Genomic DNA, 19,844 nt, shown 5'->3' on the forward strand with positions numbered 1-19,844 from the left:
ATTTTGTATCCTGTTACTTTACCAGATTCATTGATTAGCTCTAGTAGTTTTCTGGTAGCAACTTTAGGATTCTCTAAGTATAGTATCATGTCAACTGCAAACAGTGACAGCTTTATTTCTTCCTTTCTGATTTGAATTCCTTTCATTTCTTTTTCTTCTCTGATTGCTGTGGCTAAAACTTCCAAAACTATGTTGAATAGTAGTGGTGAGAGTGGACAACCTTGTATTGTTCCTGATCTTAGACGAAATGGTTTCAGTTTTTCACTATTGAGAACAATGTTGGCTGTGGGTTTGTTATATATGGCCTTTATTATGTTGAGGTAAGTTCCCTCTATGCCTACCTTCTGGAGGGTATTTATCATAAATGGGTGTTGAAGTTTGTCAAAAGCTTTTTCTGTGTCTATTGAGGTATCATATGATTTTTATCCTTCAATTTGTTAATATGGTTTATCACATTGATTTGCATATATTGACGAATCCTTGCATTCCTGGGATAAACCTCACTTGATCATGGTGTATGATCCTTTTAATGTGCTGTTGGATTGTGTTTGCTAGTATTTTGTTGAGGATTTTTGCAACTATGTTCATCAGTGATATTGGCCTGTAGTTTTCTTTCTTTGTGACATCCTTGTCTGGTTTTGGTATCAGGGTGATGGTGGCCTTGTAGAATGAGTTTGGGAGTGTTCCTCCCTCTGCTATATTTTGGAAGAGTTTGAGAAAGATAGGTGTTAGCTCTTCTCTAAATGTTTGATAGAATTTGCTTGTGAAGCCATCTTGCCCTGGGCTTTTGTTTGTTGGAAGATTTTTAATCACAGTCTCAATTTCAGTGGTTGTGACTGGTCTGTTTATATTTTCTATTTCTTCCTGGTTCAGTATCAGAAGGTTGTGCTTTTCAAGGAATTTGTCCATTTCTTCCAGGTTGTCCATTTTATTGGCATATAGTTGCTTGTAGTAATCTCTCATGATCCCTTGTATTTCTGCAGTGTCAGTTGTTACTTCTCCTTTTTCATTTCCAATTCTGTTGATTTGAGTCTTCTCCCTTTTTTTCTTGATGAGTCTGGCTAATGGTTTATCAATTTTGTTCATCTTCTCAAAGAACCAGCTTTTAGTTTTATTGATCTTTGCTATTGTTTCCTTCATTTCTTTTTCATTTATTTCTGATCTGATCTTTATGATTTCTTTCCTTCCACTAACTTTGAGGGTTTTTTGTTCTTCTTTCTCTAATTGCTTTAGGTGTAAGGTTAGGTTGTTTATTTGAGAAACAAGGACTTTTAAATTTGAGTCTCTTTACTCTCACACTCAGAACTCTAGTCCAAGTTCCAATGTCTCCATAGACATCTCTTAACTCCAGTGGTTTTTCCATTTAAGTTCACCCTGTATATTGTTTTAAAGGTAACCTTTCTCAAACTCCATTTTTAGCAAACTTTCCCCTACTTTAAGAACCCACTCTTGGCCACAATCAAATCTAACTGCATAACCCAACATGTCCTGCCTTTCAGCCCAAGTCCTTATCCTCCATACAAGTTTTGCCTTATCTCAATATTTCCTGGCAGTGTTCTTCATGTGCCTATGTGTATCTTGCTTACACTTGTCTCAACAGCTTTGCTAACCCATTCTCTGATCTGGAATGTCATTTTGACAAGCAATCCTTACCTGTCACTTGCTTTGAGATCTAAATAATGTTCTCATCTCTTGGGCTGGTAACTCTTGCATGAGCCATCTGTCAGCACCTTATATATAGTTTTTCATATATTGATATTACCTGGCAATGGATATATTCTGAATATTAATCCTACCTCTTTAAATAAATTAGAGTGGCAGTAATGCATAGTGACATAAACTATTGTGGAACTTGGGCAAAAGCCACTACTGAACTTGTTTAACCATCTGGTAAATGTGAATATATCCTTGATGTAAGGATTAAATACTTATTGCTAGTATGATGACTGGCACATAAAAATGGCCAATAGGTAGTAAACATTATTGCTTCTGCAAGCCTTTCAAGGGGTAGGAACTTGTCCTCATTTTGTAATGTTTCATGGCCATAACCCTTTGTGCACCCAATTCTGATCTGTGTACACAGAGGATGACCTATAGTTATACATTGGGTCCCTAAGTCAATGATGAAAATTCTGGTAAGTATGGTGAAATTCTACGTGTAAGTTTAGCTGGTTGTCTTGTAGAAATATAAACCTGAGTTATTAAAAGTAATCTCTCACAATGACTAATGAATTGGCCAAAATGGGAATTTCAGGATTGAAAATGTTGCTTGGTATTCCTGTGTTTACTTAAACTTTTTTGCAGGCCAGTTGTAAGTCTCAGATAATATGGAAAACCTTATTGTTCTTGAAAGAGAAAGAAAATCCAGAATTTATAATTATTTGTCCTCCTCATCTTGCTGAATTATCCAACACTTTTTCCAGGGGGGTGGCTTAGTTCTGAAAAGCAGGACTTACCAGAGATTTAAATCTTTACCACATTTACAGACCGTGTATGTTCTTCTCTAAGTACAAAACACTAAATGACAATAAAAACTGGTGGACCACTCAAGTTACTAGAGATTGTATTTTTTCAGTAACATTTGCATCCTCTCTTTTGTTTATTATTCAGAATTTAGGCCACCGCCTACAACCATAAAGGAAAACTAGTCATATGTGAAATACTTATAAATGAATTAAGCAACACAAAGAAAAATTCTTTGTTAGTCCAAGTTTTATAAATATGCTAACAAAAATATATCCTTGCTCTATATTCATCACTCAAGTAACAAAATATATAGTCTTTAATGACCTGTTAACCAACATTAAGCAAAATTAACCAAGGCATATTAACAGAATCCTTTCAGCTGTTTTTAGAATCTGAATTGCATTTGGCCGCCCATGTTATTAGCACTACTAAGCAACAAAACCATAAGAAGTCCACTGAGCAATATCTGAGAAATGGATGAACAATGAACAACAAACTAATTACACATAAAATCATTAACGAAATGTGCACTAATGCTTTCAGAACTCACAACCAGACAATTCACCATTTAATTACTGCCTTCTACTGTCAGCCTTTCAAACTAGATTAATATTGATACAAAGCTTTCTTTTCATTCTTTCAAAATGCTTATGTAATTTGTTTTAAAGAAATTACTCTTTCAAGTAAAATCAATTGCAAGAGCTAAAACACATGTGCAAATGCAATTACACTCCTACATTTTAAAAAATATTACACTGGGAAAAATATACCTACTCCTGTGAAAGTCTCTAATAACACTGCTTTATTAATCACCTTCAAAAAATTACCATTAGAAATATTTTGGTCTACTTTTCTTTCATTTCTTGTCCCTGAAAGAAATCTCTTCTCATAATTATCCTTTTCAGATTCTCCATACATTGGCTTGATTATAAGCAGACTTCTCCTGAGCTAAAAAATAAACTATTTTCATTCCCAGAAGATTTAACCTCCTTTAGTCTCTAAATATTCACTGTCTAATATGGTAACCACTAGCCATTTGAAATGGCTAGTTCATATTGTGATGTGCTATAAGTATAATGTACACACAGGATTTTGAAGATTTAATACAAAAAATTAAAATATCGCATTAATAGTTTTTATAATGATTACATATTGAATGATAATTTAGATATATTAGAATAAATTAAACATATTACCAAATTAATTTCACTTGTTTTTACTTTTATTATTGGGTGAGTTTTGGTAATTTGTGGCTTTCAAAGAATTGGTTCATTTCATTTAAATTGTTGAATTTATGTGCACAGAGTTGTTCATAGTATTACTACATTATATTTTTAATGTCTGTGGGGTTTATAGTGATGCCCCATCTTTCATACCTAATACTCGTAATTTTTGCCTTCCCTCTTTTTACCTTTCTCAGTCTGGCTAGAGGCTTATCAAAATTTTACTGACTTTTTCAAAGAACCATGCATTTCTCTGTTATTGTTCTGTTATCTGTTTCATTGATTTCTGCTCTTATCTTTATTTTTTGCTTCATTCTGTTTGCCTCAGTTTTAATTTGCTCTTATTTTTCTAGTTTCTTAAGGCAAAAACATAGATTGTTGATTTGAGACATTTATCCTTTTCTAATGTAAGTGTTTAATGCTCTAAAATCTACATTAGGCTATTAGAAAATTTAAAATTACATGTATGTTCAATAAATGGTGCTGGAATCCCACTACTGGGCATATACCGAGAAAACCATAATTCAAAAAGAGTCATGTACCAAAATGTTCATTGCAGCTCTATTTACAATAGCCCGGAGATGAAAACAACCTAAGTGTCCATCATCGGATGAATGGATAAAGAAGATGTGGCACATATATACAATGGAATATTACTCAGCCATAAAAAGAAACGAAATTGAGCTATTTGTAATGAGGTGGATAGACCTAGAGTCTGTCATACAGAGTGAAGTAAGTCAGAAAGAGAGAGACAAATATCGTATGCTAACACATATATATGGAATTTAAGGAAAAAAATGTCATGAAGAACCTAGGGGTAAAACAGGAATAAAGACACAGACCTACTAGAAAATAGACTTGAGGATATGGGGAGGGGGAAGGGTAAGCTGTGACAAAGTGAGAGAGAGGCATGGACATATATACACTACCAAACTTAAGGTAGATAGCTAGTGGGAAGCAGCCGCATAGCACAGGGAGATCAGCTCGGTGCTTTGTGACCACCTAGAGGGGTGGGATAGGGAGGATGGGAGGGAGACACAAGAGGGAAGAGATATGGGAACATATGTATATGTATAGCTGATTCATTTTGTTGTAAAGCACAAGCTAGCACACCATTGTAAAGCAATTATACTCCAATAAAGATGTTAAAAAAATTAAAAAAATAAAATAAATGGTGCTGGGATAATTGGATATTCACATGTAAAAGGATGAAACTGAATCTGTATCTTACACCACTTATAAAAGTTAACTCAAAACGATTGAAGACCATGAAACTCCTAGAAAACATAGGAACAAAGCTCCTTGACGTGTCTTGGTAATTATTTTTTTGGATATGACATCTAAAGCACAAGCAACAAAATTAAAAATAAACAAGTGGGACTACATCAAACTAAAAAGCTTCTGCACAGCAAAGGAAACCATCAACAAAGTGAAAAGACAACCTATGGAATGGGAAAATAATATTTTCAAATCATATATCTGAAAAGGGATTAATATCCAAAATATATAAAAACTCTTACAATTCAATAGCAAAAAACCCCAAATAACCCAATTAAAAAATGGGCAAAGGATCTGAATACATTTCTCCAAATTAAATATATGAAAGGCTAACAGGTACATGACAAGACGCTCAACATCGTTAGCCATTAGGCAAATGTGAATTAAAACGACAATGAGAGGGGACTTCCCTGGTGGCGCAGTGGTTAAGAATCCTCCTGCCAATGCAGGGGATATGGGTTTGAGCCCTGGTCAGGGAAGATCCCACATGCCGCTGAGCAACTAAGCCCGTGCGCCACAACTACTGAGCCTGCATTCTAGAGCCCGTGTGCCGCAACGAAGAGTAGCCCCTGCTCGCCACAACTAGAGAAAGCCCACGTGCAGCAACAAAGACCCAACACAGCCAAAAATAAAAATTAATTCATTCATTTAAAAAAAAGAAAAGAAAAAAGCACAATGAGACATCATTGCTCACCTGACAGAATGACCGTCATCAAAAAGTCAAGAGATAATAATGCTGGCATGGATGTGGAGATAAGGGAACCCTTGTGCACTGCTGGTAGGATTGTAAATTGGTACAGCCACTACGGCAAACAGTATGGAGGATCCTCAAAATGTTGAAAATAGAACTACCGAATGATATATTTCTGGGAATATATCCAAAGGAAGTGAAAACAGTAACTCAAAAGATATCTGCACCCGCATGTTCATAACAGCATTATTTACAATAGCCAAGACACAGAAGCAACCTAAGTGTCCATTGATGGATGAGTGGATAAAGAAGATGTGGTATATACATACAATGGAATATCATTCAGTCATAAAAAAAACAACGAAATCCTACCATTTGCAACAACATGAATGAACCTTGAAAGCATTGTGCTAAGTGAAATAAGTCAGAGAAAGACAAATAGCTGTATGATCTCACTTACATGTGGAATCTAAAAACAAAACAAACAAACAACAAAACTGAGCTCATGGATACAGAGAACAGATTGGTAGTTACCAGAGGCAGAAGGTGTGGAGAGGGGGAATTGGAGGGAGATGGTCAACAGCACAAACTTCCAGTTATAAGATGTAACATACAACACAATGTCTAGAGCTAACACTGCTGCATGATACGGGGGAAAGTTGTTAAGAGAGTAAGGGAGTTCTTATCACAAGGAGAATTTTTTTTCCTTTTCTTCTTTCTTTTTTTAATTGTACCTGTATAAAAAGATGGATCTTAGCTGAACCAATGTGGTGATCATTTCACAATATATGTAAATCAAACCATCACGCTGTATGCCTTAAATTTATACGGTGATGTATGCCAATTATCTCAATAAAACTGGAAAAATAAATAAATAAAAGTAAATATGAGATTGCATTTGTGGTTCACATTACATGTTTCTATTTATTGCTGCTCTCAGAAGTATAACACACTAGCAAAGTATTTTCTGTCCAACACATTAATAAAAGTTTAATAGCCTATGGGAACAGTGAAGCAGAAATCTCAGGCTTTCAGAAAGCAGCTGCAACAGCCTTCAGTGGTTTGGGTTTCTCTAGTTCCGATTATGTAAATACTTCGGATATGTTTTGAGCTGAACTTAAAGTAAAAAAAAAACATGTCCTACGAAACTGAATCTAACAGCTCATGGTTTTTAGAGTTCCCTCTCTACTGACAGAGTAATTAGGATTTCTGTAAGAAAATCAGCCATCTGTATAACGTGAGTTACTGGGCTGAACGGTGAGACTGCTCTCTCACCTTCTCTGTCTTCTCATTTCACTGGCTTGACCCAGTGCCTGAAATTTGTACCATAGAAGCCCCCTTACTGGTCCTCTGGCCTGAAACCTGGGGCTTTGGTTTCCTTCCCACCACTGTGTCTGCCGGACCAAGCAGTGGGGAGAACAGAGGGAGGAAAACGCCATGTGAATTTACAACAAGCTCAGGGACCACAGGTCCTCTGGTCAGAGAGGACCCCCTACCTCAGAGATTCAGGCACCTGCCTGTTGCCTCCATCTTCACCATTGCTGGGGGATTGCCTGGGCTGGGGAAGAGAGAATAGAAAAGCACAAAGCAAAGGCAAAATCACAGTATTTCCTCCCTTTCTGTCTGACTCACAGAAGTCGTCTTTCTAGTGCTCAGATCTGAAAGAGAAGACTTTTCTGGAACTTTTTCTGTCCATATCTGATGCATACTTCGGAGTGTCAACTTGCTTTTGAATCCAAGCTGGGTAATATTGAAGAGAGAAAAAACAATACTGCTGGCTTGGTGGCCTTTGGAATTCTGGTCTCTTTCCCTAATCTACATGCTAGTCCCTCCTTTTCAGCATCCTCAGCACACAAACATACTGCCAAGGTTTATAGCTGCATTTAATGGAGACAGGGTAGAGGCTATTTATTCCATCTTTCCTGGAACTGGAACTAGTATCCAACTTTAAGACATTAAAAAAAAAAAGACAAAAATTCTAATCTCACTCAAGTCCCTGAACTTCAAATATGTGTTAGGTGGGAGATAGAGGATACAGGTAATTTGAAGATCAGAGCTAACCACAGAATCAGAAGTTTGATGTATTCTCCTGAGGACTAATAGCTAGACGAACTTGTCATGAGAATGATATAGTCATGTTATTTGAAAACATCTTGAGTTTTACACATTTATACTTATAGTATATCTAAGATAAGTCTAGAGTTTAGAAAAGATGCATTCTGGCTAAGGTTAATCAGGTAGGAGTCATACTAGACTTAAAACAAATAAACAAAACAAAATCCCCTCATTCTTGGTTAAGTACAATACTTACTTATGGCTTTTCTGGAGCAGAAGTATCTGTTGCCTTCTGTATAGAATGAAAAAGGTATATTTTTACCCTGACATTTAATATAACTCAGTATATTGAAGATTGGGAGTGGGGGTGAGTGGGTCCTATGCTACCAGCTACAATCTTACCTCTACTACCCCTCACTTATATTTCTTGAACTGTCAGAGTTCTGCCTTGTCAGTCCAAATCTTGGACCAAGACCCTCTTTTCATAACTAATAAGGACTATGGGTTCTACTTTCCATTAAAAATTTTTGCTTGTAGATTTATATTTTAAAGGAGTATTTTAAAATAATTAACAGCTTGGAAACTACAGGCCTATGATCTCAAAAATGTTAGTTGTGATCCTGACTTTTGACCAAGTTTTCAAATAGGAATATGTTGGTGACAAATAACATAAAGCCCAACCAACACTGGTTTAAACACTCACAGGTTCATCTATGTCACAGCAATAGTCCTAGGGCTCAGCATACTCTTCCACAGTATAAAAGTAGCATAAATAATCAGCTTATAAATTTATTCCCCTATTGTTGGACATTGTTTTGTTTCCAGTTAGGTTATTCTACCAAAAACATGTGAAAAGATGCTTAATATCATAGCAAAGCATCTTCATATCTATATCCTTACTAGTGCTTTCATTTCCAAGGATGAATTCCCAGAGGTGAGGTTGCTGAGTCTCAGGATGTGAATGAGCATTTTACATTTTAATGCTTGCTAGTTTCCAAAATGACTGTGTTAATCCAAATTCTCACCAACAGTATAGTAGAACGCCCCTTTCCTCACATTCTCACCATCACTGAATGTTATCAATATTTTAAACTTTTAATGGTGTATAGGCAATTAAAAATTTATCTTTTTATCATTATTTAGTTTCATTTCTCAGGCCATTATTGACATTGAGTTTCTTTTCACATGTTTATTGGCAATCTGCCTCTCTTCTGTGAATAGTCTATTTTTTATTTATTTATTTTTGGCTTCTTTGTCTTTCTTATCAACATGAAGGAGTATAACCCTTTGACTGTCATATAAATTGCAAATATTTTCCTTCCAGTTCATCGTTTGTCCTTTAAATTGGTCAGTGGTGTCTGGAAAACTCATATTCACCTCCAGGACAGCTCATAAATCACTTTCTCTGTCAAGCTTCCCCTAGTTTTCCTGGCAGAATTAGTCATTCCTTCCACAATATACCCATAATATTCTGTGCACACCCCTGTGTGCTGAATTATAACTACAAACTTTTTCCTCCTGATCAAGAAAGTATATTAAAATTCAAGTCAAAGAGACTAACATTATAATAGATGTCTTTGCATCTGCTTTTCAGAATCATTTTTCCAAAAGCAGATCATTCACAAACTTCAAAATTTTCTTCTTATTTATTTACTTATTCATCATACCATCTTTCATTTTAAAGAATCTTAGTTCTGCTTCTCAACTATCTATCCATGAAAACTCTTGCTTTCTTCTGCCTGTCTCTTTTCATTCATGAGCGTTGCCTTCAAAATCCCTAGAGGATGCCACCATTGCTCTTGCCCTCTGTTCCAGTTATCTACTGCTGTGTGACAAACCACTGCACACTCTAAAGACCTAAAATAACAATTATTTATTGTGCTCATGATTCTCAGGCAGGGCTCAGTGGGTAAGACTTGTCTCTGTTCAGCATAGGTCAGGTTGGAAGCCCAACCAGGTCTGGAGAATCAACTTTCAAGATGGCTTCAATGGCTCGCTCACAGGGCTGGCAAATTGGTTGGCTGTTGGCCAGGATCTCAGCCAGAGCTGTTGCTGGGACCCTCAGTTCTTCTCCACATGGGCCTCTCCATAGTGCTCCTTGACGTACTCAGTTGGTTAGGTTCCAGGAGCAACTATTTGAAATTACAGGAAGAGAAAGCAGCCAGTCTCTTGAGACTGGACTGGAAACTGGCACCACATCATCTATGCTGTATTCTTTTGCTCAAAGCAGTCCCAGAGTCTGATCAGTTTTAAGGGAATGAACATAGACCCCACTTCTCATTGGGAAGAGTGCCAAAGACTTTATGGCCATTTTTAATCTACCGTAATCTTCTTGTATATTGGGTCCTTCTAGAGTTGTCAAAAAAGTTGTCAGTATCTGCTATAACCAAGCCCTGCTCTATTCCTTGCAGAAGTGTGGAAGATGCTTCTCTTCTTGTGGACTCTGTGTCACTTGGTGTCCCAGCCACAAAGCAATACGATGAGTGCTTCATGTTTCCCACAGGCCCTTCAGCTTCAGCCAAGGAGCCCAACCTTGACTGCTAAACCAAGACAGGGATAAGATAGAGAGCATCCTTTCCAAATTTTGTACTCTTCAGGCTCTGTGCCAACAAAATTTTCTCCTTATAGAACTCCTTCCCCTCTAGTAAATCAACTCATATCAACACTTCATTAAGTATGGACATCCTCTGAACTGCGGCTTAGCCCAAACTAGTAACAAATTATTTGTGATATCTGCAATCTTAATGTGCCTTAACTCCATGTCTGAGAAGCCTATTTCATGGACTCTCTAGCCTCTTAAACCAACCTATCTTATAAAAACAATATTTTATAAGATTGCCCATGACACTTTCCAAATACAGAGAATGTTATTCGAATTTTATTTTGCTCCACAGCTCCATACTGTTCACTGGAACTGAACATCTGGGAAAAGAAATACCCTGTACACTAGGAAAGTGTTAAGTCAGCCAGGGAAAATCACTGGGAAGTTTTGCTGTTTCATAGTTGTGAGAATACTATTTTTGTTTTTTAAATATAAAAGTTCTCTATTCTCAAAAGCCTAAAAGAGAAATATACCACCCACTAGTTCCCACTCCCCCAGGAACCCTGCATTGTTCCTACATTGTTTCAGTGACCTTTGTCAAAATGATCAGTGAAAATATGCCAGGTACTTTACATGTATAGAACACTAAGACACAGATCCCTTTGAACCAAAGATCAATTAAGTGTTGGAATTTGGAAGGTGCCAATTAATTTCACCTCTCTCTCCTCAAGATTCCAAATCAACTGAGAAACAGACATCAAGGTCAGATATGGATCAAAATATCTGCTCTTATTACTGGTAAAGCTGGACTGGAGGGTGGGTTTGATTTGACTTCCTACTTTTTCTCTTTAAAAATCTAGTCCTTGTGACCTGCCTATGGAGACAACTGGGTCTGAGGTATAGACACATATTTGGCTGCTCTGTGTAGGTTGGATTGTGGCCTTCCTCTTCCACATAGGGACATCTGGCCAAATCATGCAGAAGCAGAGAGACTAGAGAACCTGCAGCCCACGGGTAGTCAGAGTCTGCAGAGAGAGCCTTTGAGGCTGGCTTCCCCATGGTGGCCACTTCTTCCCCTAGTCTCACCAACTGGGTAACACCCCCCGCCCCCTCACTCCTAAAGGAAGAGAAGGGAAGAGAAGACATGGGTGAAAGCATCGTCCACAACATTTCTGAGAGAGTAGAATTCCCTAACTTGTGGGTCTATAGGAAAACACGAAGGAGAGAAAACGAATCTCCTATATGAAGTAAACATTTAGGGTAAAACACTGCTATGACATAGATAATGTAAAATAGGTTAGTCCTCTTCCAATACTGTTCTAAAGCGTTCCATCACATTCACAACACACATGCTATAAAATTTTCTCTAATATGTAAATATATATAATTCAAGTCACACAGACTTACTTTATTAAAATATATTATTAAGACCATCATCAAGAAAGTGAAAAGATAATCTACAGAATGGGAGAAAATATTTGCAAATCCTATATCTGACAAGGAATTAATATTCAGAATATGCAAAGAACTCCTACAACTCAGTAACAAAAAACAAGCAACCCAATTAAAAAATGGGTAAAAGACATTTGTCCGAAGAAGATATATAATTGTCCAGTAAGCACATGAAAAGATGTTTACTGTCATTAGTCATTAAAGAAATACAAATCAAAACCACCACAAGATATCACTTCACACCTAATAGGATGGCTATAATTAAACACACACACATACACACACAGAGAAAATAACAAGTTTGGGCTTCCCTGGTGGCTCAGTGGTTGAGAGTTCGCCTGCCAATGCAGGGGACACGGGTTCGTGCCCCGGTCTGGGAAGATCCCACATGCTGCGGAGCAGCTGGGCCCGTGAGCCATGGCCACTGAGCCTGCGCGTCCGGAGCCTGTGCTCCGCAACGGGAGAGGCCACAACAGTGAGAGGCCCGCGTACTGCAAAACAAACAAACTAAAAAACAAGTTTAACCGGGATGTGAAGAAATTGGAACACCTGTACATTGCTGATGGGAATGTAATATGGCGCAGCTGCTGTGAAAAACATTTTGGTGTTTCCTCAAAGACTTAGCACAGAAATGCCCTATGACTAGGCAATTCCACTCCAAAAGAATTGAAAGCAGGTACTCAAACAGATACCTGTACACCAACATTCACTGTAGCATTATTTACAGTAGCTGAAAAAGTGGAAATAACCCAAGTGTCCATGGACAGATGAGTGAATAAATAAAATGTGGTATATCCATATATTTGAAAATTATTCATTCATAAAAAGGAATGAAGGTCTGATACCTGCTACAATATGGATGACTCTTGAAAACATTATATGCTAAGTGAAATAAGCCAGACACAAAAGGATAAATATTACATGATTCTATTTACATGAAATACCTAAAACGGACAAATTCATAAGGGCAGAAAGTAGATTAGAGGTAACCAGGGAAGGGAGGAGTGGGAGTCTTTGCTTAATAGCTACAGAGTTTCTGTTTGGGGTGATGAAAAAGTTTGGGAAATTGATAGCTGTGATGGTTGCACAACATGCTTAATATAATTAATGCCCCTGAATTGTACACTTAAAAATGGTTGAGATTGGGCTTCCCTGGTGGCGCAGTGGTTGAGAGTCTGCCTGCCGGTGCAGGGGACATGGGTTCGTGCCCCAGTCCGGGAAGATCCCACATGTCGTGGAGCTGCTGGGTCCATGAGCCATGGCCGCTGAGCCTGCGTGTCCGGAGCCTGTGCTCCGCAACGGGAGAGGCCACAACAGTGAGAGGCCCGTGTACCGCAAAAAAAAAAAAAAAAAGTATATATTTTTTTACCACAATAATAATTTTTTTAAATAATGTATTCACACTAAATATTCCAGCTTACAGCAGAAAATCACATTATTCCTTATTTAAGGAATAAGTTTTAGTAAGACTTTAAACTTTACTACTGATACATTTTGACTATTCATTTTTAACTACGTAAAGAGAAACAGGACAAAAATAAACATTCACTGGGTCAGAGATTTAGTCAGAATCAGGGAGTTGATAGATTTATGAGTCAAGTCAGAGGTGAAATTTTTCAGTTTTTTATACTTTAAAAGGTCATTCTTCACTGAATGCTAATATCATATATTAAATACAAATACAGGAGCTAGGGTCCAGAGGTTTTCTTGGTTCTTACAGTTGTAACTCCTTTGCACAATAGCAATGTAGTTACTTGCAAGATGGATACTGAGGGATAGAACGTTCTCAGCAACATTTGTAAGGCATTTCCAACCCCTCTTTTCCTCTTTGACCATCTGAGGATAGTGTTGACAGTGGCCACAGACAGATCTTTGTTACCTGCTTACATCTCCCTCTCCCCTCTCCTGAACTTCTTCTTTCTCATTAAAAATAATGAGTCTGGTTTGGGAATCTAGATGCCTTTAGGGAATGAATGCTTTTTCCACATGACTATGTTTTCCCCACTGAAAATAGGGAAATATTTTTTCTCTGGACACTCCACAGGAATGGTTAAGTACCCTGCTGAAAGGAAAATCAGATCTCTGGGGTATAAGATATTACCAACATTAGAAACACTCATAAAAATTCTGTGTTTCCAGAATTTTTCCCTTTAGTCTAAATTATTATGGTCTGAGATATTTTTCAATGGAAGGCGGAAAATAGCTTTTCTATCAAATTAAACATCCAAATTTCTCTGATATATTAATTATCAACAGCAAGCACTTCTATAAATCATTGCATGTCTCCCCCAGATTTCCTTTTTAGGTGTTTAAGGGTATCTGTTATTATCATAATTTTTCAAATAAAGAACCTGAGACAAGAGAGTCTATCTGCTTTGCCCAAAGCAGAGTGGACTCAGCACAGAACTCCTACACCCTCCCAACACTCCTAAGAGTACATTCTTCTTTATAATTAGAACAAATCCCAGGGCCCTGTGCATAGGAAAAGGACTGGAATGAACATTAAATATGAAATATTATTGGCTTATTGAACTACTAATGTTCCTATCATTCAAAAAGCTCATATTAAAAATGACTTGGTACAACAATTTTCTGCTACAGGTTAAGACTGTACCTACCCTAACAGCATAATAACTAGTACATTGATTAAATTAGTGCTCTATCTATTTGCAATATGGAAATCACATTTTTCTTTCTTAAAAAAGTATTTTGTCAGCAAATCTGAAACAGACTTCAGACTCCTTGATTTTTTTTAACCAAAACGATGTTACTACTTAAAATTTCTTGGGGGTAAGTGGCTGGTTTGCTGCGTAAGGTGGGGTGGGAGAGAGTATGGGAGATAGACATTAAGAGGTCATGGTTAGAGGCCTGCGTGAAGCCAAAAGGCCTTTTTACTTGAGACCTCATGTTCTTAGATCCACGTACAGAGAGGCAGAATGGTCCCACTATTCCATTGCTTGTTATGGTAAGATCCGCAATAGATATGAACCTTTGATTCATCCTCTCCCAATCATTTTTACAGATAAAAGCGTGAAGTCCAGAAGGCTAGTCCATAGCCAGAAGACTGGCATTAAAGGACAAGACTTTAAAATTGAGAATCACAAGCACCTTCTAAAGATGGATCCTGTTGATGGAAAACACTTTTCCAGCTGAGCTCCTGAATGGACGTAGGTATGCAAATTTGAGCATAGTCGTTAAGGAGAGATGAACTGCTCTGCTTACAAAAGAATTCTCCCTGGAGTTGTGGGCCTGGACAGGAATAGGATTGGGGCGGGGGAAAGAGGTAGCCTGAGAGACCCAGACTGCTGTGAGCTTCCCCACCACTCACAGTTCATCAGTGTACCTGAAAGTGCTGGCTGGGCATGAATTGCTAGCGGAACCTGGGGAAGGGATGTAGCTTCAAATCCAGGTTAACTTTAGAAACAGTCGGCAGGTACACATGAAGGGGCTGGGGACACAGGAGACCTTGAGAAAGTAAACCTCTGTGGATGGGCAAGAATTGCAAGGAAGTGTTGGGTTTCCACAATTCATAATATTAAGCTTTTTGTGTAGCAGCAAAACCTTGAATTGTTGGCCAAACGACACTAGTTAGCAGCACAATTAGTGCTATAACATAGGTCTTTTGATTCCTGGTTCAATGACTGTTCACATCATCGTGTGTTTTTTAAGATATACCAAGGACTTCCTGGTCGCCAGGGATTTCTTCCTTGAAAGACAGCCCAGAGCCCAGCGCAAGGAGCTGTCTACACAGGAGAATAAATTCTGGATTCTAATAGCCCCCTGCTTCAGTACTAATTCTTTCTTCAACTTCTCAGTCTGATTTACCCTTTTACTTTTACTACTGCTGTTGGTATATGTCAGAAGCAGAACAGATCTGCCTCTAAATCTAGGAAGCAAGTGGAAATTCCAGCCTAGATGTTCAAAGAAGCCAGTAATATTAAAGTACTGAAGACACAGAACATCTAGTCATTGCAGCCTTCTGAATCAAACCTCTTTGATCTTAGTGATGACATTCATTTGCTTAAGAGGGTTATTACTCACAGAGCTGGCTGCTGCACAGGGCTCCGTTCTTAGACGGAGAAACCACTTGTAGTTTAACGTCTTACCTGTCACTGTCTTGAAATTCTTAACAATTTTATCTTTGACTGTGTGTTTTATAAGTGAAGTCCAATGGGACAACAGAGGAAGTGCTGGGGGATGGGAGCTTCATCTCGCGTGTGGTCCTGCCCTCCGGGGGGAGAATCTCTTTGCTATCCTGTCTGCTTTCCCGCCCCTGCTCAGTGATCTCTGTCATCTGCCCTGGCAGGGGTCAGGGCACAGCTCAGGAAGGGTTGGGGTTAGGCCCACACCCTCTGCACTGAGCTGGGACTGAGGCCCAGTGCCTGTGAGGGGTGCGCTCACCCCACATATATCCCCATGGCTGAAGGAGCCAGACATTACATAGCAGATTAAAAAAACACCATGACAGGCCAAGAAAAAGCTTTTTCCTGCTTTTTGAACAGGGAGTCCCACATTCTCACTTTGCACAGGGCCCCACAAACGACATTCTTGTCTCTGATTAGATACCTTATCTGGCGATCTCAAACCAACACTGTTTCTAGATTCTTAACTAAATAATCACAACATATAGGTAATAATAACTCTATTTATTAAAACCATTCTTTGGTTTCAAGAACTCTTAATATTAAATATAAAATCAGATATTTTCAATAGTTCGAGAGGGAAAAAGCCTCTATATTATTTTTGCCAGCAGGTCTCATTAACAATAGGAAGTTTGGATCTGTTGTTGTGGCTTGACAGTATGTTGCATGAAATGGAAAAATGAAGGAATTTTTTTTTTTCCACTGAGGCAGCCAGGAAAAAGAAGGTACTTATTTCTCCACAGTGAAAATATTATCACTCCATATTTTCTATCACATTAGGGAAAGTTGAAAACAATCTTGTTAATTCTCTCCAATGTTGGTGTTTGCTCATAAATAACTATAGTGTTTTTCCATTACCTATCTGGCACTATGTTAACCTGGACATAGGCCAGTGGCATCAGGGGAATCAAGAGGAAGTGTAAGAAACAGCTTTTTATTTCTTTTTAATTTTGTATCTGCTTCATATCTTAATATCTTACCTTAAGCTTGGCCAAAAGAAGTTCATGATCATGAAGAAGTTTTTTGGTTTCGTCTTGATTGCTTCCAATTTCCAGAAGATTGGGCTGTGATTCAGCCAATTGAAGTTGTACCCACTTGCCACACTAAAAATAAAAATGAAATAAAATGTACTTTTAGTTCCTCTTGTTCCTTTCCTTTCACCCTTCTCCTTTTTTTTCTTTTCTTTTTTTAAGTTTCCAGTTACACTGTGAATACTTTATTCTTTCCACAGAGATAGATAGGCCTTACATAAATTGAAATAGAACAGGTCTAACATAAATCCATGCCCTGTCTTTCCTTCTTTTTTTTTATGCTTAGGATAAATTCCTTTCTCTTAGCATACTGGATATAAATTCAAAATTCCCAAATGAGGAATATATACAGTAGATTATGTATTACTGAAGAGTACAAAATTATAGAATAATTCACACACTTTTACATTCTCTCACTCACAAAACTGAACTCTATAAAAATAGTGATCTGAGCAAGTAGGGTGCAAACTTCACCAAAGGGAAAAGGTTTCATAAATGTAATGTAGGCTGATTAGTGTCTTTACACTGACCTTGCTGATCCAACCAGAAAGAATAAACAGCAGATGAAGCAACTGATTTTTCCCTTATTCCAAAGTTAAAACAATATTTTCCAAATTTTGTTGTTGAATATTCAATAAAGTATGTATAAAAGTGTCAGTGAAATTAGATGTGTGACAACTGCTATTTGAATGCAGCCAGCTTGTTTTCCACACTTAGGACCCTTTCATTGCTCCAAGATATAACTCATCATTGCATTTCCTAAGGAATTGCTTTTCTAAGAAGAAACAACCGATGAAGCAAGAGGAACTGCTATGAGGCATGTGCACGTGGCTAAGTGAATTGCTGAAGAGAAATGAGAAACCACATGTCTATTCTAGATCATTAGTGCCCTGAGACTGTTTAGAAATGAGAAGTCCATATAGAGCAGACACAGGCACTTCTACTCCCTTCAGATGGACTTCCCACTTTGAAAAGCTTGGGGTTTATTCCATATGGGATGGCAGTGAACTAAGGGAGCTGGGGAGGGAGGACGGAGGGAACATTCTTAGAAACACAGTTCAGTTAAAATAAGAGTTTCCAGTACAATTTTAGAGGTTTTATTTTCTTACTGTCAATTTACCTCTGATTCATCATTTACTCTGTATGCATTCTTCCTCATCCTACTCTAAGAAATGTTTCATATTTAAGGGAAAGAAAATTTAACTTTTTTTAAAAACAGTAATTTTTCCTCTTTTCCCTCTCTGCTGAAATTTGCAGTTACTCAAAGCATCATAGAATCAAACACGAATTATCAATTTTGCTACTTTTGCTTCAGGCTTCTTTCCATGTCCACTCATTGCCCTTGAAAAGAATAGAGGTCAAGGGACACAGCAGAGGTTCTGTTTATGTAGACCAAGTCTTAAGAGCCCTGGGGAATCGGCCTGGGTAGGCACACTTTGCATTCAGTGCTTCTAGAGTGAATCATTTTGCTCAATGTCAAGTGCTGCTTTCCTGTTAATAATTTTCACATTAACATAAAGTTCGCAGCAATTAAGTGAAAGTAAACAGGCCTGTCGTCTATGCTTCTTACAAAAGGCCAGAAAAGTCATTCAATTAAGCTTGGGGGGGCTCTGAAAGTAACAGGCTGTGGTGAGCACCAGCTTGTTTGCTAAATTCCCTTCATTAAACACTGAATTCCTGAGGTGGTGAGTTGTCTAAATCCAAGCATAAGGCTTCAGGGATTTTTACAGGACATATTCATAGGAAATAAAATCATGGATGCCTTCTTCAACCTAAAGATGTGTGGTCACCTTTGCAAACTGTTTGACATAAAACATGCAAAAACCTTGAAGGGAATTGCTTTTATAAATTATTTTCCTTGTAGATTTTATTTTTAATTTATCTCTGTGACCTGCCAGGGAGAGGAGAGAGAGATGCTGTGAGCACATGACAAAATAAAATAAAATAAAATGGAAAAAAAAAAAAAAACCTTTAAGCCCCAAGTGGCTTCAACTTCCTGCTGTTAAGGGCAAATTTGACACATGTCCTCAGCACTTTCCCCGGTAGGGTCTTTATTCCCCCAAACATGTGACAAGGATTTACTAGTGTCTTTACCATGTCAGAACCAAAGTTGCAGAGGGCACGTGTCACAGTCTCTTATTAGGTGTTCCCTGCACTCATCATGCCAAAACAATGCCACCCCTTATCTGCTGGGACCCTCCTCTTCCCTCCTTCATCACATCCACTCTCAAAAATCACAGACATTTCCCAGGTCCACTGGACTCCAGCCTGGCAATCACGAACTTTAATCACAAATGCTTTGTCTTTAAAAACCAAACTGAAAGTATATGGTAAAGTTTGTTGTTGCTTTTTAGAAAAATCAAGCTGCTTATAGATGTTTTCTGGCTAACCGAAAGAGAAACTAGCAACTGGCTGAAACTTCGAGGTTTTTCTCTTAGTTGCAATTTAAGAAAGCAATAAGATGTAGCTGCTGGGTTATTTTCTAAATGCCGTGTACTGCCGATTGTGTGGAATGTTCTTTAGGATTATCAGCACACAGCAAGAAGCCCACAGCTACACAGAAAAAAGGAAGTTGTCAGCTTACCTTTATGATGGCTATAACGATTTTGGAGTCCCCAGCCTGCACAGCTACTGAACTGACTGTCGTCGTAGAAAACTCCTCACCAGGGCTTCCTTGGCTGGACATGGTACATTAGAACCAGAGTTTACGCTTTGGGTAGCCTCCGTACAGTTGTGTGTCTGCTGGTCATTTCAGAAGGCAACCACCGGGGTTACTTGGATTCATTCAGGGCAAGAGCTCCCCTCGCACTGATTACTCTGCCAAAAGGAAAGAACAGGAGGTTAAAAATAGACAACCCCATTGAGTTTATCATGAGAGACAGAGGAAAGAACGGGAGAGAATAGCCACACCCCTAGTATGGTAACACTGAACGCCTGTTATTTTGGCCATTATCTTAAATGCAG

General features: G+C 38.1%; 1 protein-coding gene across 3 annotated transcripts in view; it reads right to left on the reverse strand.

The window, feature by feature from the left end:
* The window catches only part of CCDC141 (coiled-coil domain containing 141), a 204,310-nt gene extending 184,707 nt beyond the window's left edge, over positions 1–19,603 (reverse strand). For all 3 annotated transcript variants that reach the window (XM_079923846.1, XM_079923844.1, XM_079923845.1), the window contains exons 1-2: positions 19,465–19,603; positions 16,830–16,952 (exon numbers count right to left, since the gene is read on the reverse strand). In XM_079923846.1, coding sequence (XP_079779972.1) covers positions 16,830–16,952; positions 19,465–19,566 — 225 coding nt within the window. In that variant the 5' untranslated portion in view covers positions 19,567–19,603. The remainder of the gene's footprint in view (positions 1–16,829; positions 16,953–19,464) is intronic.
* Positions 19,604–19,844: the final 241 nt, after the last annotated feature.

This window comes from Stenella coeruleoalba, assembly GCF_951394435.1.
Source record: "Stenella coeruleoalba genome assembly, chromosome: 6".
NCBI classification, from domain to species: domain Eukaryota; kingdom Metazoa; phylum Chordata; class Mammalia; order Artiodactyla; family Delphinidae; genus Stenella; species Stenella coeruleoalba.